This window comes from Athene noctua, chromosome 2 (genome assembly GCF_965140245.1).
Source record: "Athene noctua chromosome 2, bAthNoc1.hap1.1, whole genome shotgun sequence".
Lineage (NCBI taxonomy): Eukaryota > Metazoa > Chordata > Aves > Strigiformes > Strigidae > Athene > Athene noctua.
Genome location: NC_134038.1, coordinates 12,885,194 through 12,910,389, shown reverse-complemented (window position 1 = coordinate 12,910,389; position 25,196 = coordinate 12,885,194). Strand labels below are relative to the sequence as shown.

Genomic DNA, 25,196 nt, shown 5'->3' with positions numbered 1-25,196 from the left:
AATGTGGATTTAGCTCTGTAAGATTACCCACATCACTTTGATTTTTCTCACTGCTCTCTTGAAACAGTGTTAAACAGGAATCACTAAAGGGTAGCAAACTAAGGTTGCTGACCTTTGTTGACATAGGAAGGAGTGTAGAAAATATAGTCATGGTGGTTAGCCTAGTTTTATGAAATTCTTGGTAGCCTTTTAATAGACAGTTGGTTTGTGAGTTTTTGGAATATCCACTATTCTTACATGCAGTGGCTTTCTAAACACATTGCAGCAACCTATAACAAACAATCAGGCTTGAACATTGTAAGTTTGATTTATCACTGAGAGCAGGAGACCTTTCCATGGAAGTTTCTATGTCATTGACCTAAAACTTCTACTTAGAATGGTGCAGACTCCACAATAAGGGTGGACTCTGTAGCTGTGTGTGAATATAAAATGGTTTTGTTAATTGATTTCCTTTGTTATTTTTTTTTTTCCCTAGTTTATTTTTCATCGAAAATTCAAATGCAGGATTCCTGGAGGACCATAACATAACATGAATCTTAACACTGGCAAAGTTCTTGTGCATGAAATGACCATGATGTGATTGTTTTGGGATCCAGAAATAAATGTGCTGACACCTGTGCTCCTACAGTTCTCATGCTCTGTTAGTTTCCATGGTCTTAGAGATCATTGTGCTTCATAAAAATAATAAAAACATAAGGTACTTGTCCTGAGAAGAGGGTATAGTGTATAGGCTAGAATGACACTTTGCAACTTGCTTGAGTAAGGTGTATCGTGAAGATTCACCTACTGAGAAAATGAGCAGAACTAAGCTTTGACTTGCTATCCTGTTCTTGTCCAGGGAAGATAAGCTTGTCAACACGTGCCAAGACGTGTTCTTGCACGTCCTACCTTCCTTTGCGTATGAATTGTTGTTTTGTTAGGTCCCCTCCACCTTATAATGGACAAAGCTGTGGCCTGTGTTGTAGAGACCCTTTGTGAGGAATCAGACCTTGTTTTTCTCTTGTGAGCCCATATATCTGTGAAGGTGCTCATGGGAAGCAAATAGCAAACGGTTTTATATGCAGTGCAGGAATAGCAATAGAATTGAGCAATCCATTACTTCTTTATGGACACAAGGGAACAATCTTACCTGGATTTGAAATCTCCAGAGTGTGCCTCAATTTCTCAGAATTTACTTTGTCTTTAGGTTATAGTAAATTCCAAGTAAGGGTTGCAGGATTTTTTTTTCTTGTTGGAGAATGTAAGTGTAGAATGTCAAAGTCTGTCCTGGAGATAAATGGCTTTTCACTGGTGCTTGCTATACAAAAATGTTTTCTAGCTATGAGAGAAGGTGCTGTAGAAAACAGACCAGTGATCCATGAAGTTCAGTAAACTTTCTGTGTTAGCCTCTGCCAGATGCTTCTTGTGAAGCTGGAAGAATTCTCTCATGATAACAAGCTGTTCACAGAGGAAGTTTCTTTCTAACCCCAGGCATTTATCTGCCAGAAGCTGTTTGTTAACTGTCTGCTTTGTTGCTACACCGATGTCTGTGGTACTAATTGGTGGCAGCACAAACTCAACGAGGCACCAAAATTACATATTTCTTCTTGGGAAGGTTCTCTTCCTGTTGTTTAAAGAAAACTTGTATTTTGGGGTATGTCATATAAAATATTTTAGATTCCCTTTTGCAAAAATACGTATTTCGTTTTCCTTCAAATCCTTTGCTTAAGATTCATCCTTTTAGGAAAGATGTTCTTTTTTATCTATTTCTTCTTAAAGTAATTTTTTTTTTTGAAACAAAAAGGACTGGTTGGGTTCTTGTGAAATGCTTTTCTGAAAACAAAAAAACCACAACATTTTGTGCATTATACTCTTCAGTCAATACCAAAATTTTGAGAAGATAGGGTTGGATTAATTTTTTATCCTACCTTCGTGCTTCAGTAATTACAGCACAAAAATTACTTAAAACATTTACAGCCAGCACTGATGAGCCCATTGCTGGAGTACACTGGTTGTTTCTGAAGGCTCTTCTTCAAAGAAGCTGTCTGAAAAATGAGAATTTGGAAATGCGCCTTGTTTCAAAATCTGGAAAAATACAACTTGTAATGAAAGATTTGTGTTCTTTTATATTTATCCAAAAACCACCCTGACCATAGTCTGCAATCTTACAAAGAGGGAAGAAACAAATATGTGGGGTTGTTATTATTTCCTAGCTGGAATTTTGACTGTAAAAAGAACACAGTGCAGCGAGGGGAAAGTAACTCTATTAAGCCGCGTGCTTTTGTTCTGCTGGCTCTTTTTCGTTTTGGGTACTCTGCAAGCTGAGTGCATTCAAGTAACTTTGTTCCTCAACTTTCCCAGTTCTTGAAGGAAAGAGAAACCCATGAGGTGGCAGCAAAGGCTTTCCTGCAGCTTGTGCCGTTACTCCTTCACCTGCTGTGGTCAGCTGCTGTGGCACTACAGAAACTCACTCCTAGAGTGGATTTAGAGGTGTTGAGGCCATATCACCATGCTCTTGCACTTAGTAACACTAAAATATAAATGGAGGATTAAGATTAATAGTGGAGAAAAAGAATTTGTATTATCAGATCACAGATTCTTAAGGCTGTTTGGGACCAACATGATCTACTGGTTTGGCTTCCTGCATAATACAGATCATTGCATTTCGTACAGTTATTCTTGCATGAAGCTGGTATGTTGTGGTTGAATTACAGAGTATCATTCAGAGTGAAATCTAGTCTTGATTTAAAGCTAACTTGCTGAATAACTGTCTTTAGTGCATTCTCATGGAAATGTACTGATAGCTTGCACCTGAACAGAAGGTCATGCTCTGGACAGTCTCAGTTTTTGTCAGAACTCTTGTGAGTGCTCAGATGAAAACTGCACATTTTCTATTTCTCAGGTTTCAGCAGGTGGTATTCACATAGTTGCTGATATCAAAATCATACATACATATGTATGTGTGCATATTTATACTTGTTTCCTATGTATTTTCCAAGGGAAGCAGGTAATTCTCTCCCCCCAAAGGTTATTATGAGTTAGGGAGGTTTGCAGTCACCTGGTGCGTTACCTCATGTACCCATAGTCACTATAAATTTCTCTGTGTCCTAGACCTCATAAATTCTCAGCAGTCTTCAAAATAGATCATAAGTGGGATTTAAATGCTGTATAGACCTTTTTGCAGACCCTCTGCACACTAGTGATGTTAACCTTGAGAGAATGAGTGAGCTTACAGCTGTAAGTTATTAGGCTTGAAACTGCTGGGTGAGGTTCTTTGGCCTCTACTATGCATGAGATCAGAATAGATGATCCTAATGGTGTGTTTCAGCTTCAAAATACTGTGAAGTACTGCACAGGTCTTGTGTGGGCTCTTTAGCACAAAGATAAATCAGCCCCTTTGAACATAAGCCAGAGAGGAATATTTTATCTGAGTAATTTACTGTATGAAAATATTCCCTGTAGTATATTAATCTGTCATTTTCTTATCGTCATATTTCTGCCACAGAAATGTGGCAATAAGAAAATACCGCTAACTCCTGTTTAAATGTAGAGGCATACAGTATATATGGAAAGTAGTGTGGGCTTTGAAGAACCCTCTCTGAAGGCTTTAATTTTTTATCAATTTAAGTAGATCAGTATTTAGCTTTCAGTGATCTAATTGTGTGCCTAAATAACTAGGGAGGGAGGAGGAGCCCACAAAAGTAGGAAAAAACCTGGGGTTGGCAGCATTCAGAAAGACTATGTATATAAAGCAATTGTATTTCTTTCCTTGATTCTTTCCATTAGGGAAAGATTTATCTAGGTTAAAAGTAAGCATTGTGCTGACATGTTTTCATTGTTTGGTCAAAACATGAAAGAAGCCCTTATGTAGATGTGATCGTTCTGAAGCCTTCATCCTGATGCCCTACCAAAAGACACAGGACGCTCCCCCCCTTTTTTTTTTTTTTTCCTTTCTCTTCTTTCTTCTTCTCTTCAAGAATTTAAGAACTTGCAACTGGGTTTTTTCCTTTTTTTTTGATAACTCAAATAACTTTTTTGTCAGTGCATGTAGAATTAATTATGATAGGTTTTTAATACTTTCAGATAAAAATAATTAGAAAACTTAAAAATGCACTGTGACTCAAATCCAGGTTTTATAACATGTTTCCATTTACACCAAAATTACATAGCATGCTGATGCTCTAGTGAAGAATGAAGATTATAATATGTACTAATAAAATTCCAAGAATTTAAATAGCAATTATCAGTCAGAATCACATGTAGGATTTGTGTGTTCCTTATGATTGCTGACACTGAGACCTATGAAAAAATTCTTACTTTGGAGGACAGGCTGAGGTTGGTTGTCTGAATTATAGATTTAGAATTTTTTAAATTATAATTTTCATGCATTTTTTTGCTTCCCTTCTCATTTTCCTTCACATTGTCTCTCAAGAAGACCAAGGAACTCATAATAGCATTATATGAAAGAGATAAAACAACTGAGATGCTCCAAGTCTGATTTTGCTGAGGCCTTGAGGCTGGGAACAACTGTTCTTTCAAACTGGCATTGCACTGTGTGGCCTTGGGCAAGTCATTGAAGTTCACTAGGCATCAGCTTCCCTTCTATAAAAAGAAGTGTGAGGAGTGTTTTGAGAGGATGTTTGAACATCTGAATATCTCAAACTCCTCTGTAGATACTCACTTCTGTTGTTGCTTATTCTGCTGCAAGAGTCTAGAAATAATGTGAGCTGTCTGTAATGGTGGTAGGTGGGTCAATAAATAATACTATGTGAAGAGAGAAAATATTACACTGATTCAAAAAAGTGCTACTAAAACTGCTTATGGAAGGAACATTTACAGTGAAACTCACAGTCCAGCAAAAGCTCAACTGAAGTGACAGAGAATCCATCCTATCTCTAATAAGCAGTTCAACCTAGTATTTTCTTCATTAGCTTCATTTCAGTTTTCAAGCACTGGATCTTATGTTTATGTCTGATAATCAAAGAGCTCAATATGTTCAGAAATTTTCAGGACGGTAGCAGTAGATCATAAGCAAGTCACCTGTAGCATCTCAAACTTTGCAAGTTGAGCTGCTTTAGTCAGTCTTGATGAAAGTCACTTTCCAAGCATTGCGTAATTTGTGTTGCTCTTTCTTTCAAATACTGAAACAGCTTACTGAAGGAAAATGCAATTAGCAGAATTTAGTCTCATGCTTGTTGGTCCAGAAAGGGTCTTTGCCTGAATTATACGCTATGTGCCGTATAAAGATAGGGATACATCTACAAAATTGTCAGCATACAATCAGCCCCTTTTTATAAAAAAAATAAATCAGAACAATACCTGTACCCCTCCTTAGATGTTGAACAAGGGTCTGGCATTCATCATAAGCATCATATAGCGCAGCCTTCTGTGCAGGGCATACAGTAATAGCCAGGTAACCTGCCAGCACTCACATTGCTGCCCCAGCCACCCTCTCAAGCATTCTTTGCATTACGTAAGTTCCGAAACTGTACACTACATAGCAGTTACTCTTAATGACTGGTGAGTTTATGTCTTTTTTGTTATTGTTCTTTCAGTTTGGTTTTTTGTGTGTGTGTGTGTTAATGGACCTTTATGCCAGTAAAAGAAAATCAACAGCCAGCAGTCTGTTAGAGTTGTTATTATATAAAAGGATGGGAGAAAGTAGGTGGTAACCCCCAAAGATTGTGATCACCAGGAAGATGTCACTTGCTAATACAGAAAGAATCAAAAAACAGACTAGCAAGTCCTCAGGGAGAAGAACAGAAATGGGGGAACTGGTTAAGGAGGAAGAGAAGGGGAGAGGAGCAAGTGGTAAAGAAATGTGTAATGAAGGAGAAGGAGAGGTAAGAAATAAGAAAGCCACAGCAAAAGGATTAAGCAGGACAGTACGCTGATCATGCTCTAGATGATGAAAGATATTTAAATGCCGTGCTAATGATGTTTCCCATGTAAGCAACTTCTGTAGTTTCCACAAAGGTGTTAGCTTTTGCAAATGGGAAGAGTAGTCTGGCATATAAATTGAAGGAGGACTGCTTCATGTGGCTGAAAATGAGAGAGATGGGGTCTTTCTGATTAGTCTTACACTGTAGTTGTTCAGGATAGATGTGTGTGGGAACCTCCCCATTATCAACAAATGCAGTAGATGGTCTGAAATATGCATGTGCTGTAGCACGCAATAGAAGGTGACAATCTCAAACTACTCCATAAATTACATATAATGAACTTTCTTATTAAAAAAGACTTAACAAAAGGAGCCAGCTGGCTTAAGGAGAAGGTGACAGATGAAAAGAACACAATTCAAAGAAGTGTTCACACATTAAGGAAGTATTTTAACAGGCTTTCCCCAGACTGTAAGTGGGAATGGAATTATACATTGCATGTAAATGTCAAGTGACAATAATATCTTCTGAGTTAAATCAACCTTGCAAACTCTCCTATTTTTCTTAAGCAGATGAATAAAGTTTAACTTGTGATTTCCTTACTAATCATCTTAGTAAGCAGTGGGTGAGTAGACTTTTTGCTGTACGGGTAGATTAATGTGACATTTTCACAAGACCTTTTTTTAAAGTTTATTACTTGTAGGTGTGGATCTAATTCACAGCTGTTTTTTCAGTAAATTAGGTATGCCATCACTCATTCAAATTCTGTATTTCTTCAGTATTTTTAGATTAATTTTTTATCCATGCTTTGTTGGAGGTGTTTAGTCTGTCCTGATGCCTCAATGTAATCTCAAGTTAATCAAGATGACTTCTCCACTGAACATACTTTAGTGCACAGATTTGGCCCAGTCACTTTTATAGAAAAACAGATTTTAAATTGAACAAAATTCAAAAGCATATCAGTATAAAGGGGAGAAAAATTCTTTCAACTGTCAGCTACACAAATCTCAAGCACAGTCATATGGTTCTGAATTTATTTTAATAACATGTCTGATAACTATGGGATAGTTTACCACTTCTGTTTAAGTACTGAACAGAGGGAGCCTTCTTCCTATCTTGTTACGGAACATTTCCACACTTGGTTTCAATTGATATTCCTGTTTTTTCAAAACTGCCCCTTTAAATGCCATGAGTCCCCCACAAAGCTACTTCTTTCCTACTATGGACAAAGATAACAGTGTTATCTAAAAAACATGCTGAGAGACCATCATCTGTGGTGTACTGTAAGTCATCAAACTCCTGTTTCTTCTCAAAATCATAAATATTTGTGTGTATATGAGAGACCCAGGCAACACAGAATTGTGTTGCCCTTTTTTGCACAGAAATGTGCATTCTCCATATAATAACAAACCAGCAGCTCCTCATAGTAGGAGAAATTTTTGTATGAAGTTTGTGGGAAATGAAATTCCAGCAATGGAAAGATTTAGCTCTGTCACTTACCAGTATGCATGCAACAGAATGAATGCCACATACCAGCGATTCATGCCAAAAAGGGGAGATCTGCCAATTCACAGAAGAGGTTTTATGCAAAGGAGGCCTGCTAGAGGCAGAATGAATTGCTGGTTTTCATTATGCTTGCAGTTTATGTGCAGTCTTTGCCTTTGCCTTGTCTGTATAAGAGGATTAGGTTGTGGGTTCGTTTTTTTTGTGTTGGTTTTTTTGGGTCATACTGAGAAATTATGAGCCCTGAAAGTCCTAGCTTTAGTATTGCTGCGTGGTTAGCACCATATCACTATGTAATTCATGCTGATTTGGATGTTTTGTTTGGGGAACATCAGTTGACCTTTGTTTGCATGAGACACTGGTCATCTAGACTCCTTTAGTTTAACCTTGGTTGCGTTCTGTCTGTTAGCTCTCTTCAATAGAAACTGGAAAATATCCAAAGCATATGGAACTATCTACATTTTCAACAATTAACTTTGGAGACGATACTCATATCTAGTTCTACTAACCTTCCCATTTCTGATAATCTAACAGATCAGTGTTTCTGAGCCCCAAAACTTTCCATTGTTAGCTGTATATTATGAATCTGATTTATCTTTTGTTTATTCCTTTATGTATGTGGACCAGTGTCAGCTCTGTTGTAAGACACATCACTGCTCTGTTCACAGTGGTGTAGAATGTGGAGTTGCCTGCCAGCCAGATTTGTCTAAAAAGCTGACTGTAAAACTGGGTTGTTTTTCTATCCTGAGCTGCTTGCTGCTGCAGCTGCAGTATGGCCAGTGCCCTGGTTAGTCAGCTGAAGTCCAGCCTTGCTCTGTCTGGGGCTACCGATTAGCTTTTCTAAATTCTGAAGTCAGTAGTGCCAAGGGTTGTAGAAGCAGAAATATGAAAACTTAGAATGAGAGACTGTGTGGGTTCAGAGAAAAAAAAAAAAAAAAAAAAAAAGGCAGCTATGTTTGGAAGTATCTAATAAAAATATTTGACATTTAAAACACAGACATATTTTGGCATTTTTCCTCCCCCAGCTGTTTCATTTTAGGTCAATAATGTTAAAATTTGAGTGCTGGAGGAGTGCTCATTTGTGTCTGCATGAAGCTGTTGCTCTTGGTTGTAGAAACTTAGTTTGGATTCTGTGGGTTTTTTTTTTGTGGGAATGTAACTAGGACCACTGAACTGAGCCAAAGTAAGTTGGTGCTGGATTGCCTTCAAGTAGGTGATTGTCAGTCTTACCTTCCCGTTTGATAAGTGTTCTACTGCTTTAACTTGTATTAGAGCTCATGCACACTGCACTCTGCTAATTGGACTTTGCTTGCATTAGAAAGCAAAGCTCGCTCAGTTTTAGTGGGACCAGTTTGTTGAGCACTTCATGCACAAGCACAAGTACTACAGATAGGAAGGGAGCGTGCAGTGAGGGACCGGGAGTGAGACTGCCTCGGTACTGAAACTGCACTCTGCATCACTTTGCAAGGCAACTCTCCCATGCTTCTGTCCTGAGTCATGGCCCTGTTTTCTGGCCAGGCCATTGATGATGCACCTATTTCTTGTGGTGCCACATGCAGCATGTCTAGTCTGTGCAATTAGATTTCCAATCAGATATATCTGCACCAGACTTGGATATTAGGGTAGTTTGAGCCCAGAAAAAAGATAGTTGCATTTACTGAAACATTTTATCTGATCAGATAAGCTCTGATGAGGGCTTGTTAGCTTAGTCTCTGATCTAGGCTGCCTCCAATTCTGGACAGAGAAGGAACATTTCTGAGAATTTTGAAGGTCTTGGGTAAAAAGGGGTTTACTTCCTTATCTTTACTGATATCTCTTTCCAACACATTTCCTCTTTCCCCCAAATGGAGGAAATTCTAAGCCACTAATGCATTTAGTTTAATGAAGGTGCACTTTGAATGAGCTTCTCTGAGATGAGAAATATAATAGGATCATTAACACGAAGGATTTTTGTGAAAAAACTAATGGTATTTTTTATTGCTGGATAATAACAATCATGCCTTTTATTAGAGACAGACTTGCACTTCACACTAAAATATTTATTTTCCACCTGTCAATGCAATTTAAAATAAGAGAAGAATTGGTTATTGGCAACATAAAGCATTAACACGGCTTGTAAACAAAAAAGGGGTGGATTATCTCTGTAGAATTCATAATGTGCAAGTAGAGATCTTGAGTAATACAGAAGAAATTGTGCTTAAAAAAATTCTAGCAAGTTGGAAATCAACTTATTGGAATCATAAAAAAATAATTAAAAATTTATTTTGCTGGTGTTCCTTTCCAGTAGAAAGCAGCCTGTGAATCTTTTATGGAAATTGTAAATGCCCACTAAAAGTCTTGAAATAAAATATTTTATTTGAAATAGCAATTTTAGAAAGCATTCTGAGGGATCAAAGAGTAAAAATGACAACACCTTAACAAATATTTCATTGTTCTGAGGAAAAAGATTTCAAGAAAATTTTTACCCAAGTTCTAATGTTATCATATCGAATTCTAAGAGGAGAAAGTGGGTAGAAGGAGGAAAGCAGTAGACACCTTGTTTTTAAATGTTCCCAGCCCTCCTGTCTCTCATTCTGAGGAAGGCAAGAGCAGCAGCAGCAGCTCAGGGCTCTGAACCATGCTCTCTTGTGTGGTGTAGACATGCCCACGCCTCCACAGGCAAGAAGCTTGTTAGTCATAGGAAACTCCTTTCCCATTAAAATTATTAGTGAATGTTGTTTTCAGCCTTAATTTCATTGTATGTTGAAATCCACTGAGAAGAGAGGGAGATATATATATGTAGTTTGGAAAATAGAGGGGGTTTTGTTATTTATTTAATGCGAGATTGTTCAGATTTCTGTGTGAATATAGCATATGTCTTGTACTTGCTTAGAAAATACAGGTGTGGTTCCTCTAACTTTTTCTTGGCAAACAAGTCTGTTTAGGAAGTTCTTCTCCCCCCCCCCCCCCCCCCCCCCCCCCAACTCCACCCTCCTACAGTTTGCCACCCCCCCACCACCACCCCAGTGTACTGGTACAACTGTTTGTATATCTGCATTTTGGATTCAATTACTGGAATACCATGGGTTTGGGTTGTTTGATTTGGTTTGGTTTTGGAGGATGGAATGCTATTTTTAGCTTGGATTGTTTCATTAATCCAATTTATAGTATAACGCTGTCAAAAGTCCTATTATCCTAGCTGAGGGGCAGCAGAGGAGGAACACAGAGCAACAGCAAGGATGAGTGCCTGGGGAAACGACCTGTGAAACTCCCTTTGTTGCCAAAGAAAAGGTACATGAACCTCAGCCTTGGTGTCTTCTTGCTGCTTGTCTGTCAACTTGTGTTTCTCTTCTTGGGCCTGTGGATGTAGATAGTGTTGAGGAATGCTGATTTACTCATTTGCTGAACAGAGCACAGTAGTTCTGGATGGTTATCACCATAATGCCAGGGAACTGATACAGAATTATGATAGAGGAGTTTGAGTGACTTCTCAAAACTGTTGCATCTTGTAAATGCTTTATCCTTGCAGAGAGTAAATGCTCCTTGCAGAGCTTCTGCTTACTAGTTACACTGTCGTGTAACTTTAAATTGGCCTTTCTGCAATGTTAGGTATTGGGTAGGTGTTAATTGGTAAAATAAAGATTAACCTCACTGTGACCTTGGAATTTAGTAAGGAGAAAGGAAGTGCTGGTCTCTTGTCTGAAGGCAGGGAAGTAGCCTGGGAATTGTATAGGCCTTTAGTTAAGCAAGTTAAGCATTTTTATTTGGGGAAGTGTGTACAGGCTACCTGTCTTCATGTCTTGGTGCTGTATGTGTTGCATCAAATGTAGAGGTTACAGTAGCAAAAATGTGCAGATACGATATTTACACTTTTTCTGTTCCATAGCGAACTCTGTTTACATGTATGAGAGATCTTTTTATTATTTATGTGCCTCAGCCTAAATTAAGCCATCTCTATTTGTGTTGAATAATATTTTACTTTGGATTTTATACAGCAAAGCATGTCAGCACATGTTGGAGTGCTTTGCTAAATCAAACTCTCTGTGAGAACCCTGTTTATTTCATTTGGTTTTACCACAGTCCATAGATGTTCGGAGGTACTGTCCTTCCTTACGTTGCAGTCTGTTTGGATACTGTGGCAGAAATATCTGGTAAGATAGATCTTTGTTACTGCTCTCAAGTTTAACCTGGGATCATTATGACTTTTTAGCCTTGCCCTGGTCGTCTTGAAGAAAAAACACGTATTGTAAAGAAGTTACTTTCAAAAGCACTGTTGGCCTAGTTCTGCTGGCAATGGAGTTTAAGGGAGTTTCATTCTGAGCAAAAGTTTCATGATTACTTTATTATAGAATAATATAGTAAGTTATTTTCAAAAGTGGTTAGTAATACTGGGTGCCTCAGCTTCTTTGTGCCCACTCTGAGATGACTCTGTTTTCAGAATGTGCAACACCCACTCGCTGGAAATGCTGGCCCCTTGAGATGTTTCAGACTGGGCATTCAGCAACTGAGATGTTTCAGAGTGGCCATTCAGACCCTGCACGGTCTGTTTCTCTTGAAATTCTGACTCTCTCTACAATATAATGTACTGGGTTTAATTTCCATGGGACTGGCAGGAGGCTCCAGGGTCACTGAATCTTGTCTCTTCCCATTTCAGACTGTCATAGCCTACAGCAAAATGGCTTGTAACACAAGATGAGGGTTTTTTTTGTCATGAGTAGTCTGTAATCTAAAAGACACTCTTGGCTCATCTTACTCTAAAAAAAAAAAAAAAAGCATGGAGAAATGGATAATTGAAGATTTTTTCAGTTACTTAGTGAGTAAAACAAATGTTTAAAGCCAGACTGAAAAGCACTGCCCTTTCCTTTCCAAAATAAAACCTTAGAAGACTTTACTCAGGTACAGCAAAATGCTTGACCTAAATCCAAGTATTGTAGTTTGATTTGCAATTTCTTAACAGATAGAAAATACGATGAAACTTTAGAAATTATTCACAAGTGATAGTTCTTGTGCAACTGTGGGCATAGTCAACTAAGTGTTCTTCTGTGCTGGTCTTTCCTTTACAAGCTCTAGGTAGTCCTGTCTCCCACACTCCTCTCACTTTTATTCCTTCTACTCAGATTTTTTCTTTGATAGAATATAGGAAACTAAAATTCAACTTCTTTCATGACTTGAGAGGACTTGAACTTGACGTGACTTTCAACCATCTACCAGAAGAATGGTTTAGAGACAAGGTTATTGGTTATTGAGTAATACAGAATCACAGAATGGTTGAGGTTGGAATGGACCTCTGGAGGTCATCTTTCCAACCCCCATGTTCAAGCAGGGTCACCTAGAGTAGGGTTCTTTCATTGATGTAATTTCATTTTGTAAGACATACCTACTTTTCACTGGAGTGCTGGTATCTAAGGGAAGGTATTGGTCTGTGGAATCACTCATGAATGCTCAGTCTTGTAACTCCATGTGTATGAAAGCACTCTGTGCAAGCAGAATGGCTTTGTTAGGGGACAGTGAGGGACATCCAGCTTGAAATAATCTACAGCCCAGTTAAGACATTTCCTGAGAAGTTGGAGGTTTCTTTAGGACTAGCCTCAGTAGTAAGTAACTTCTGACTGTTACATGGAGGGAAATTTTGCAATTGCTGTCCTAAGTTCCCCTTTATTCCACCAATTGCCATTCCCTGTATGATTGCTGGCCCTATAACAAGCAATAATTTTTCTTCTCTTATGAACTGCAGTGGTTAGTTCCCTATCCAAAGGGCTCCATGGAGATTTTGGGGCATTCTACTTTCAACCATTTCTCTGAAGGACATCTGCATTCAGGAGATTAAATTGGTTTTCTCCAGTCTTTTGCTGTTCCTTTGATTGGCTTCTAATTTATTCTGGTTTAGAATTTTCTGTCCTAGCATTCTGCTCTTTTTGCAGCCTAATAGATAAAGTCTGTTACAGGTCAGGGAGAGTGAAGAGTTTTCTGAGGAGCTGTCCATGTATCTGCAGGAGAAAATGTGAAGATGCATCCTCAGCACTGCAGAAGCAGTCAGTCTCTTGTTTCGGTATGGAGTACCGTGGTAGGGTTCAAGTATCTCTAGACAGAGGAGGGCAATAAGACAGTGATCTACATAGGGGTCTGTGTCCTCTCACTACCATCTAGACAGTAGAGGGACACCTTGCTACTGTTTACTCCAAGTGTTTTGTGAATCTGTTTGTAAAGACTGTGGGTTCATTGGTAGTTTTTTTCAACATGTATTGTCCAACTTGAATTACTAACAGTTTTGAGTAGACCAAAATTGGGGTGGCAGGGAGGTGTCTTAGCACTTTCAGTTTTGAAAATGAAGTACTTGCTAAAAGCAACAACAAAAATGCTTAGCTGTATCCTGAATTAAGAACGTACATTCTCCTCCAGAAGATGGAACTAAATCAAGGAGTTGGGGAGCTTGTGTTCCTTTGCTGTCAGCAGTAACTTGAAACCTGCTGGCAAAGTGTGTATTTTATCTGCTGCTGGTGCATACAAAGACAACTGCCTACTACTGCTGTTGCTATTGGCTCAAGTGACAAATACTTGTGTTATGTGTGTTTTAAAAGTCTGAAATCTACTGTCAAAGTTTGTGGTCAAGGGTATACCATTCCTCTTCTGCCTCGAATGATGGGAGAGCCTGATAGAAAAAACCAGCGTGTAGCCTTGAAATTCAAAACAACCTAATATGTAGTGCAAGAGGTAGACCTGACAATGTTCTGTTTTCTTGAAATGGAAAATTTGAATTTTGTTAGCCAATACTATAAAAATACAAGAGTATATATATATATATATATATACACATATATATATATGTTAATCCATGTTGTTTGTGCTTAAGTGTTCATTTTAAGTACTGTTATATTTGTAGGCTTAGAGCCTTCCTGTAATTTCATGGTATTCCAAACTATTTTGTGTTTGAGATAGTCTGCGGTGGAAGTGAACGCTTATTTGAATTGCTGTATACTGGCTGCAGGACAGCTCTAATACCCTACATAAGCAAATACTGATGTTGTAACTTTTGCACAGAAAAAGAGGTAGTTGTAAAAAATCTTTAGAAATTCTGCTAACTCATGGATGTATACAGGGAACTAAAGTAAATATGAACTCAGATGTTAGAAGGAAATGCAAGTTTTGGATAAATGGGTGGCATTTTAGATGAGTGTTAATATAGGAAGTTTTAAACCAATGCTGACTTGTCTCTATCCTGTTATTGCAACTTTTGTTTTAACACTGTGGGGTTCATGATACGTAATCCAGCCCTGATCAGTTAGAGTTTGAATCAGCAGTAAGGCACCTGAGCATGGTCAGTTTGGCCTCTTGCTGAGACTTTTGCTAGTCTTTTTATGTAATTTTGTTATTTAATAGTCAGGGAGACTTTTCAGAATAATATCCCTGTTTATATTATAAAAAGAGATCATAAAGTTATGCAAGCTGGGATTCATAATCATGAAATGCATATATTCAGCCAGCTAACTTTAACATGATGCACATGAGCCTTTGAAAATGAAAATTATGGCCTTGAACTGGACTTTCTGTGAGTAAAAGATGTAATATTGCAAAATGTATAATCTCTGGGTGGTGAGGGTAAGGACTTGTGGAGAAATGCTTACTAAACTCAACATATTTAGCCTAGATAACAAGGAGACTTAAGTACAGTATGCAACTTTGATGGTATTTTGTGGCAGTAGCTAAAAGCATATGCAAAGAGTTTGGAATGCATTCCTTAGATATGAATTAGAAACAAGATTAGGATAAATTTTGATTAGATAATAGAAGGGCACTGATCCAGCACTTGTAAAGCATTTGATTTTGGTGTTGAGCTAGGTTGCTGACCTGCAGAATGCAAGGTTTGAGTACTTTGGAGAGTTAGCTGGCTTTGTAGCTGGAGTCTGGCTGGAGGGTGTTCAGCAGATAATGTGGTCACAGTCTGCTGGAAGAGAGGCAGTGCCTTGAATTTCTTTACCATGAATCTCCACTGCCTTCCTCACAACTGAAATAAAAGTAGCAGTGGGGCTTGCAGAGTGGATGATGGCCAGTGCCTTTTGAATCTTTCAAAAGCCTGATATGGTTTTGATTCTTCTTGATATTATAGGGCTGTTAAACGAATGGGTTGGTGGGTTTTGGGAGAGTGAGTTGTGGGATGGTGTGAAGAGAGAGAAGTCTTTTTTTTCTAATTTCTTGTTCCCTAGTAAGATCAGGTCAGCTGATGCGCTTTGATCAGTCTATGGTGGAGTCTTGTAAGGAAACACTGAAGGTGCTGGGATCCCTGCCTTGGAGAGTTGTAAAACTTTACATCCCCATACAGTCAGCCACAGCTTTGCATCATGTCCTCCCAAGCTCTGCTCTGCATCAGCTCCTTACCAGGGAGGGGCAGAAGTGCTCTTAGCTCATCGGGGAAAGGGAGTGTGGTGGGAGCAGAGGAGCCATGCACAGCGGGTTATTGCAGTGTGTTAATGTGGGACAAGAAGAGTTTTTTAAAGGCAATTAGAATAGCCTGTAATGTAAGTCTTCTTTTAAATCTTGTTTAGGAGATGGGGAAATGAGTGGCTGGGAACAACATGGGAGATTTCCTCTTAGCTCTCAGCATCTTGGACTATGGATTGAACTGCAAATAGAAAATGGACTCTAGTATCTGTCAAAAGGCAGAAATAGGGGATGGACAACTGACCTGTATACAGTCCTTCAGATCTATCTTTATGTCCATAGTGCCTTCAAGGGTAAGCTGTGATCATGCATTAGTGCTGCTTTCAGCAGTTTCCCGGCATATATAACATACTTCATATTCATGAAAGATCGGCAACAGGGAAACTGCAGTGAACATCACTGAGCCTCAAAACAGGCTGGTGGATGGGTGGAATAGTCAGTACGTGAAGAATGTAGGGCAGGATGTAGTTAACAGATAATGTCCCTCTTGCCTGAGCTGTGTTCTACCTCTCTGAGCTTTATTCTAATACATCTTTCAAGTTGCAACATTATCATTCTTTACCTAAAGCTTTTTTTAACTTTTAGGAAAGATGGCGTTAATACAGCTCTCTTGGTGCTTAACAAGGCACTTCTCTTCCACTAAAAGAAAGATTTGGGCCACTGTAGTTTCTTTGTGTTGTGGATATGATTCATTTTGGCCATGGGAGGAGAATGACAGTTACTTGCTACACAAACCTTTCCTGTGATTCATGGAGTGCCATTTGTGTCAGCCTTGAAGGAGGCACTTCATATGCTTCCTAGCAGGAAGGAAAAAGAGCATGATCATAGTTACCAGATAGGATATGGAAATTGGGTGGGAGGGAAGGGAAAGGGGAGAGGGAAACGCTGATTATTCAGAAGAAAGTTGCAGGAATGCCAAGATTCTGTCTGCAATATCCATTCATCTACTTAATGAAAAATGGATACATACCAAGCCTATATATAATTAAGAGAAACATCATGACTGGAATTGCCATGTTCACAAAATAATATGACTTATGTAACTTTTTTGTGTAAATATATCTTAGCGCTTTTCCTTCTGTCTCCTGGATCCATCACTGTTTCATATGGTATGAAGTGCCTATCCCTGAGTGATGTGTTTCAGCAACAGTTTCAGGTTTTACTCGCAAGCTATGATGGTCGTATACAATGCTTTATGTTAGCTTTCTGCAGACAGATTTTTGTGCTCTAACATACCAGTATAGTTAGCAACTTAGGAAGTTTTTCTACTTTGCTTCACAAAAAAGTAATTAAAAACCCTATACTACAATTTTCTTCTTAAAAATAACAGCACAGAAATCAAATGGCTACTGAAACTGCTTGTAAAGAAGAATACTCCATTAAATGACAACTCCTAATGCTGCACGGCAGACTTTGGGGCTCTCTTCACAGCTTCCAGCTGCTTCCAGCTGTTTTCTCTATACTTGCAAACTGCAGGGTAGGAATAAATGGGATAGAAGTGGAAACTTATGTTTCCTAATTTCTTAATTTCCTAAATGGGTCAGGGGCTTGTGGCTGGCTGTCCTTGCGCAGTTGGCAGTATTTGGTGTGGTACATGCACCTGCGTCAGGAGATACAGCTGTGGCTGTGCAGCCCTTGTAGCATCTCCAAAGAGTCCGTATCTAGCTAAGCAGATGCACAGCAACATTAGAATGGGAAAGCAGAGGTGTAGTTAGAGATGAAAGGAGTGAAATTAGGAGGAATGCAGAGGAGAATAAAAGTGGATGTGAATTACTAAGCACATGTCCTGTATTCATTTATTTTCACTGGCAATTAAAATTTTACTGCTTGATTCACCAATGCTATTCAGTCTTCCATTATTTTCCGTGTTATAAAATGCTGGCTGTTTTGATTTTGCAGTAGCTATGTTTATTGGGGATAAGGGGCCTAATTATAGCTGTGAACTATACTGTACTGAGAGGGCATTTAAGTTTCTTCTGACTATTTCTGAGGCAATGTGATGAGTCATGAAATATAACTTTTGCAGAAAATATCCTGATTGCCTAATGACTAGGTGTTGGTAGATGAAATTGCACACACTCTCTCTTGTTCACATGAAACCAGGGAAGTATCTTTCTGAATAAGCTGTTTGTTCAAGTTACCCAAGAAATGTCAAGGTTTACAGTTGCAAAATAGGAAAAAAGTATGTTTGAGGAGCTTGAAAACACCTGCTGTGCCTTACAGATGCTTTAGAAATTCACATTGTTAATACCTGTCTTCATATCTGTAAAGAAAAAATGCTGCCTGAAAGTAATACAACTGATCATCCATGTACAAAATATTTTGTTTTGCAGATGATGTAGAGGATGTTAAGAGTATGGAAGATGTCATGTTAGAATATGCTGCCATGGACAGAGAACTTAATCATTATATGAGAGCAGTTGAAGAAACGGTGAATCAGGTAAACTGCCACTTCTATTAAAGTTATGTAAACATATCCTTATTTAAATATTATCTTTTAATAGAAACAAATGTTACATTAAAACAGTGCGTAGTAGATAGATCTTTCACAGGTATAAAATATGGAAATAGCCAGTACAACTATTAATTTTTCTTCCTAACTCACATGTGGTGTAATAGAGTTCCTCACCAAAACCAATCCCCACCAAACTCTTGCACGGGTTGGAACATGGGATGAATGGTGCTTTGGGAATGACAGGACGGTGCAGTTAAGACGCCATAGTCTCAGGTGATACTTGCTTCACGTATTGCAGAAGATGGAAGCTGTGCAGTGAACGAGGCAGCTCATTTCAGGCAGAAGCAAGCGGCAGTGGTGTGGGAACTGATGGAGCCTGGTTTCCAGAGCTTTCCTGCCACATGAATTTGATGGTGCTTAATAAAGAGTGAGCTTGTTAGCTGTTCGCTCAGTTAACCAGGGTCTCGTTCGCTCCCTGACCCCCCATTTCGGCAAGAGCTGTCGCCTTTCGGGAGGTCCGGGGGGGTTCTAGCTCGGCGCTGAGCGCCGCCGCGTTGCGCAACAGGTGCCGCGGCAGTGGGGCTGCCCGCCCGCCGCAAGGCTTGCCCGAGCTCCTTTTCGCTGCCGAGCCGGGCTCGGCGGGGATCGCCGCGGGTTCGGCACGGAACACCAGCGTTCCGAGGGCCTCTGCCTCGCTGCCGTTGGCGGGCGGAAGGCGGCGTCGAACCGAGCCGGGGCTGTCCCCGCCGCGCCCCCAGGGCCGGAGCGCGGCGAGGGCCCAGGGCCGGGCCGGGCCGGGCCGGGCGGGGCCGGGGCGCGGCGGCAGCCATGGCCGCCAGGGGGCGCCGCGGTTGCGTTGCCCGCGGGCCGAGCTCTGCGGCGGCCGGGCCGGGCCGGGCCGGGCCTGCGCAGCGCCTCTGCCCCCCACACGCCCCTCCCGCTCCGGCCGTGTCTCCTCTTCGCGCACCATTACGGCCCTGCCAGCGCCCTTCGTTCGCTGTCCCTCGCTCTCGGACTCCGCGGAGCGCTCGGCTCTGTAACTTTGATACCCCGATTCCCGCGCGCACTCGCGCTGGCCCTGGCCGCTCTCTTAAAACGGCGCCTTAGTTTTCTCTCTCTGATCATCGCAGCCTGGCCATTAGCAAGCAAAGTATTGGAAGCGTGGGCTCCACAGCAGCGCCAGACATTGAAAGAGTCAATTGCAGTGCGGTCTGTACTTCATGGCTTCGGGTTTTGGGCCACATCATGCTTGGAGAACTCAACTTCCTAAGTAGCCTATTTTAGTGTCTGCAGATAGGCTTTTAGGTGACAGTTTTCTATGGATTTCTCTAGAAAAGACAAAAGCACCTCCCCGATTTCCCTTTGAGATGTCAAATCTGTGTTTCAGAGCATGAAGGCTGTAGAGCTTTTCAATTAAACAACTCTTGCTATTATCTTGCTATTGTTTTTTTGCTATTTTTAAAACAGAAACAGGAGAGCAAAGCAATGCATTTTTCACGAGTTGTATTCTGAGAAATGCCTACGTGGTTTTTATTTTGTAGACAGGTTTTCCTTTCATTTTTAAAATCGCTCTGAGTCAGATGCTTGACTGAAAAATCTTCATTCAAATAATTAAATATTACATGTTTAAAGGGAGTTGAAAACTAGGTCTACATCAGCGAATGTTGGACAGCATTAAATACAGTCACTGTTCCCCATGCAGTCTTTAAATATAAATTTCAACTCAGGTGTCACCGTAATTGCAGACCCTTCTAGTTTGTATTTGTCAGAAACTGGATGGATTAGAACTTCTTCCTTTTATTTGGAATATTCATGATTTTTAAAGCTTTCCTAGTAAAACCTAACACAGTCCCCACATCATTAGTGATTAATGGTGTATACCCAGACTTGAGTGAAACATGGTAGGTTTATATTTTGATTGTAAGCTATTAACTAATTGATGTCTTATAATAGGAATTTCAAGTCTTTTTCAACAATGTAACTTCTTTAATTATTCCTGCGTATCAGCAAAATACTTTTGTCATCTTTAGGAATATAAAGACTAAGCCTATGCCTTCACCAACGCAGCACTCAAATCCTGTTTACTTCAGATGCGTTCATTCATGATCTTTGAAGTTAAGTACAGGTTTAACTGCTGACTGAAGTGAAGATATTTTTGTGGGTTTAGGCAGGGCAATGATACCTTCATGATTTTTAGGGCTGGATTCATCAGCATCTGTTGTGCGTATATCTGTGCTTGTGTGGGGAAAAAAAAAAAAAAAAGTCCCGGAAGGGTTGGTTTTCATTTTTTCCCCTTTTTTTCCATAATGTTGCTCATTTATATTGTGTCAGAGTCCTTGCTTTGCAAAACAGGCTCCTTCCCTGTTCATTCATTTCCAACTTTTTAAAAATGCAGCTCCAAGACATTTAACACATTTAAAGTTTATGTGGATTATAAAGTCAGTAATGGCTAATCTATTAGCCTCTAGCCACACTTCTCCTTTCTGTGTTTCCTACCTCGCTCTAGGGAATTTTCTGTACTTTCCACTGCTAGCATCCCAAACAAACCTTTCAGCTTAAGAGAAAGAAATGTATATAAGCTTCTGCAGTAGAACAGAGATACAATCTGTTCTCTAAAAAATAACAGCTTTGTTTTGGAGGATAGCAACATGCCATGCCTCTAGAACCGCACAGCGTATCTCCAGTTACCTGTCAGAGACAATTTAAAATCTGCTTCTGCAAAACAGATGCTGTTGCTGAATTTAGGAGCACACCTGGAGGTAGCTACAGAAAGGCTTGGGTTTAACATAGTGGACTCCACTGGCTTGCTCCCTGGTTCCATCTGAATTCCTTACCTGAGGGCTTTCTCTCGGGAGTTGCAGTAGGTCATTCATTTTCACAAGCAGACTGTTTTTCATATACAGTGTTAACAGTATTTGTCTCGTTCTGCAAAACACATTTTATCTCATTATTTTGTGAGCTTGTATGTTGTCATTTTTTCTGGTCTGTAGTTTCTTCATACAGCAGTGAATCTGAAAGTATGTTATAGTCAGTTTCACCTTCTAACGACCTGATTGTAGTGAAATGTCTAACTGGAAGTTAGCAAGATAAGGAGACAGCGGCAGTTAAAATTCCTGATGTATTATTTTATTACGTGTACCTTTAAATGACATTGACAAAAAGATTATATTGTGCAACATAAGTATGTAATGTAAATAACTAGGAACTAGCATGAGATATAGTCACATGTATTTAAAAGCCAGGTTTTTTGTTGATTTAGGCTGCAGTAGGTGGAATGCAGAAGGTGAAACGTACCAGCATCCTCTTCTGGTTGAATCAGCAGCCTGTTGAGCAAGAAATGAGCAATTGAATCACAGTGTTTCCAACAATAGGCTGTGGGAAATCCTTTGTTTGTGGAAACTCCCTGTGCCACTGGATTTTCTTGTACCTGTGTAATGACTGGACCCATACTGCTGCTTCTTTTTTCATTTTTAACGGGTATTTTAAAATAGGTTAGTCAATATTCAGGTCCTTTCCATACAAAGTCTGGACAGCAGTCTTATTTTTAGTGTAACAACAGAAGACTGATGGAGCTCAAGTATCTCTTGTAGACTTCTTTATACTCTTGAAGTGGAGCCAGGCGGTTGGGACCCAGGCTGACAGCCAATTCAAGTGTCCCCTACTCTGGGAGAGCTCTCAAGTGGCCAGACTGCCAGAGTATTGTGCCTCTTTCTCACTCCCACTCTGCTCTCTAGATTAGCAGAGGTGTTGATGGTGGACTATCTATGATCACTGTCTTGTTTTTTCGAGTGTTTGCCTTGTTTGGGACTGTAAAAGCTAGGGTAAATTTTCTGAAGTTCCCAGACTTCTCTAAATAAAATGAATCACAGTGTTTTGTAGATTGAGCTAGAGAACCAGGGAAACACAACTAACTTTCTAATGTTGCATTATTCCTGCTTCTTGTCTTCTCCTGCAGGGAAAGAGAACCTGGGCTATTTCTTTTTTTTTTTTTTTTTTGCAGGTGAGAGCAAAGTGTTGCATGTACTAGTGGCATCTCTGGCAAAGATTGCTTAGTACTTCCTCTTGTAAGTTACTGCTTTGCCAAACATCAGTTACTTATCTTGCTTGAATTGTGTCTGCCTTTTGCTAAGCCTGAGAATTGTGAGGGAGGATAGAATCTAAACCAGAGTGAGGTGGAAGGAAAACATAGGAGATGTGTTTAAGAAAAAAATTAAGAGTCATGTTAAGGAAGAACTGGGGGTGGGAAGAGGCAGATGGAAAGGTGACGGACCTGGGTTTGGAAAGTCATGAGGTCATATAGACAGCTGGGGAAGAGACTGGTTAAGAGGGTGGTGTTAAGCTGGAAGAAAAATATGGAAATATTAGAAGTTGTGTTGGTGCTTGGGTTTCATCCTTCTGTTACAGCTTTCCCATGTTGTTTTAGATGAGTAATTTCTATCACTATCAGTGGCTGCTGACATCTTTGTTTTCTGATTGTCCTGCATGGAAACTGATTTGAACAATTATAACTGTAAATTAGATCAAAAATAATTATCGTTTGAACACAGAAAGTGAAATTAAACATGTTCTTTGCTGGGTTTTATCGCTAAAACTACACACAACTGATGCATGTGTGAGTCTTGCATAGGGTTTGAAGTCTGGATGGGTGGGTCATCCATGCCTGTGTGACTTCACACCTTGTCAAAAGTTCAGTCTTCCTTTGGCAAAGATGAGGAGTGTACTATGTTTGTCCTACAAGAGTGGTTTCATCTCTACAGAATATACAGGAGCTACTCTTACATTTATTTTTTTACTTTTGATAATAGTTCTCTTTAGACTAGTAAATTCATTGGGCAGGGGATAGGAGGGCGTGTTCACTTGCTTAGTAATTTAGAGCAGATTACTTAGTATTGGGGTCTGTTATCTTCATGGCCAAGTGTATAGATTTTAATCCTGCAGAGGAATAATTCCATTCAGTGATGCAGGTCATATTCATTCCAAGTGTGCAGCTCGTGAGTTATCTAAGGAGCATCTGCAGGAAAAGAAATAATCCTATTTAAAACTGCTGTGCAGGAAAGTCCATGGCTTATGTTTGACTTGCAAACTATTTATAAGAATTCCAGTTTCTTTGCTTAAAACTTATAATATAATTCTCCAGTGGCTTAGACAGTCATTCTTGGTCTCAGAAAAACGAAAGGGATCTTTGTTACCCAGGCTCTGCCAGCATAGCCGTGTTGGCCACAGGTCCTACTGGAGAAGGTTCTGCCAATATATCCAAGTCGTATTTTTTGACAAAGCAAACTAAACTAACAAAACACTTTCTGTAGTGGTAGCTCCATCTGGAATGTGGATTTTGAAGGAACAGCAAGGTCAACTGAGGGATGTGATTCCACCCAGCTCCCATCCTCCTTGGTGGCACAGCTATGGCAACAGAACTAATGTGATGATCAAGTCCAGTCTGTGTGGCAGGCAGTGACAGTGTCATCAGTGACCTCTGCTGCTTGTTAGAGACAGGGCTGTGCTTCAAAATCAGATTGTCACTTAATTGTCTGTAGGGCTAAATAACAGGAAGACTATGAATCCTGTGGGATTCATGTTTTTTAGCTGATTCAGGACTCTGCCAGTGACTGGCACTGTGCTACCCATTACAGTACTGTCAGTGAAACAATTCTTACATGGAACTTGCTAGTTTCATGGAACAAACAGCCTTATTTGGTGCTGATGCTTTCTTAATGAGCACTTTACTCTTCTTTTCTTCTTGCTGTGCTGTCATGACAGCATGTTTTAGGGCAAAATCCACTGATGATATCCGTATCTGCAACTGTGACCTTACTGTTCCAGCTGAGTTCAGAGCATTTTCTCTGATACGTGCAGTGCATCAGTGTTTCTTGATTTTGAAATCTTCTGTGCTAACCATGAAAATTTTGAGACCTTCTTTTCATCAAAAAAAATCCTCTGCCACACAGAAATAGCTCAGGAAGATGTCTGCTACCATGAAAATGTAGCGATTTAGTGAAATAGATACATCTTTTCTTGGGCTGGTAGGAAAAAATAAAAGAGCTATTGTAGGCTTTCACTGCATTTATTCTGTCTATAAATTTAGAAGCTAGTGAATCTTGAAGTTTGTTTATAGTGTATTGAAGTGCACCATCAGGAGTAACAAGTCAATCCCCTGGTGAAAGACACTGTGACTCTGCGGTGTCCTCTCTCCCATCAGAGAGTAAATAGATTTCTGGACAACTTGGTTCGTCTTTAAAGTTTTCGTTAACAGTTTATGTCTTCTTGGCCATTATTGAGGTACCTTGAATGCTAACTGGAATTGCTCTTTACTGCTTGTTTACTTGCTGTCTACTAATGAAGCCACTTCTGACTTCAGAATAAGCAGAATATGGACACTGGATCAAATGCTTATCATGACTTGGGGAGGATAGTAGAGGAAAACAATATGTGACTCTATGGTTACACCTCTGCATATACAGAATGCCATAGGGCTTACTAAAACTTTCACAGGCAAACTTAATTCTGGCATTTACTAACTATGGCGTTCTTAACATTTTGAAGTTTCTTCAGTGCAATTTGATACAATTTATAATCAATAGTGTAATGTTTGCTCTGTCCTACCGCCATCTCCAAACAGTAATTCAAACTGTTGTAGGCATGTACTCCGTTTCCTGTAGAAACTGGGACAAGGGTGGATTTCAACACGTTTCTAATATTTACTTTTTAATATTTACTTTACTTTTTTGTGTCTGTCTCTGTATGTGTTGGGCTAAACATTTGATGGAAGCTGCTTGTTTATTTTCCCAGAATTAGTAAGCTATGTGTATAGTTCACTACAGTAATACATTAGAGGCCACATTTGATGAGCTGCAATAAAAGTATTTTTTTTTAGTGAGCAGTATATAAAGAAGTAGGAGTAGTGTTTTATTTTATGTGGGTTATATAGCACATACTCAGTAGTGTGTCTCAGTGTCTCATAGCAAGCA

The 25,196-nt window shown here is 39.6% G+C and overlaps 1 protein-coding gene across 2 annotated transcripts in view; it reads left to right on the top strand.

The window, feature by feature from the left end:
• NSMCE2 (NSE2 SUMO ligase component of SMC5/6 complex) overlaps positions 1–25,196 on the top strand; it is a 130,652-nt gene that overhangs the window by 10,534 nt on the left and 94,922 nt on the right. For both annotated transcript variants that reach the window (XM_074898440.1, XM_074898441.1), the window contains one exon: positions 18,110–18,216. In XM_074898440.1, the coding sequence (XP_074754541.1) occupies positions 18,110–18,216 (107 nt within the window). The remainder of the gene's footprint in view (positions 1–18,109; positions 18,217–25,196) is intronic.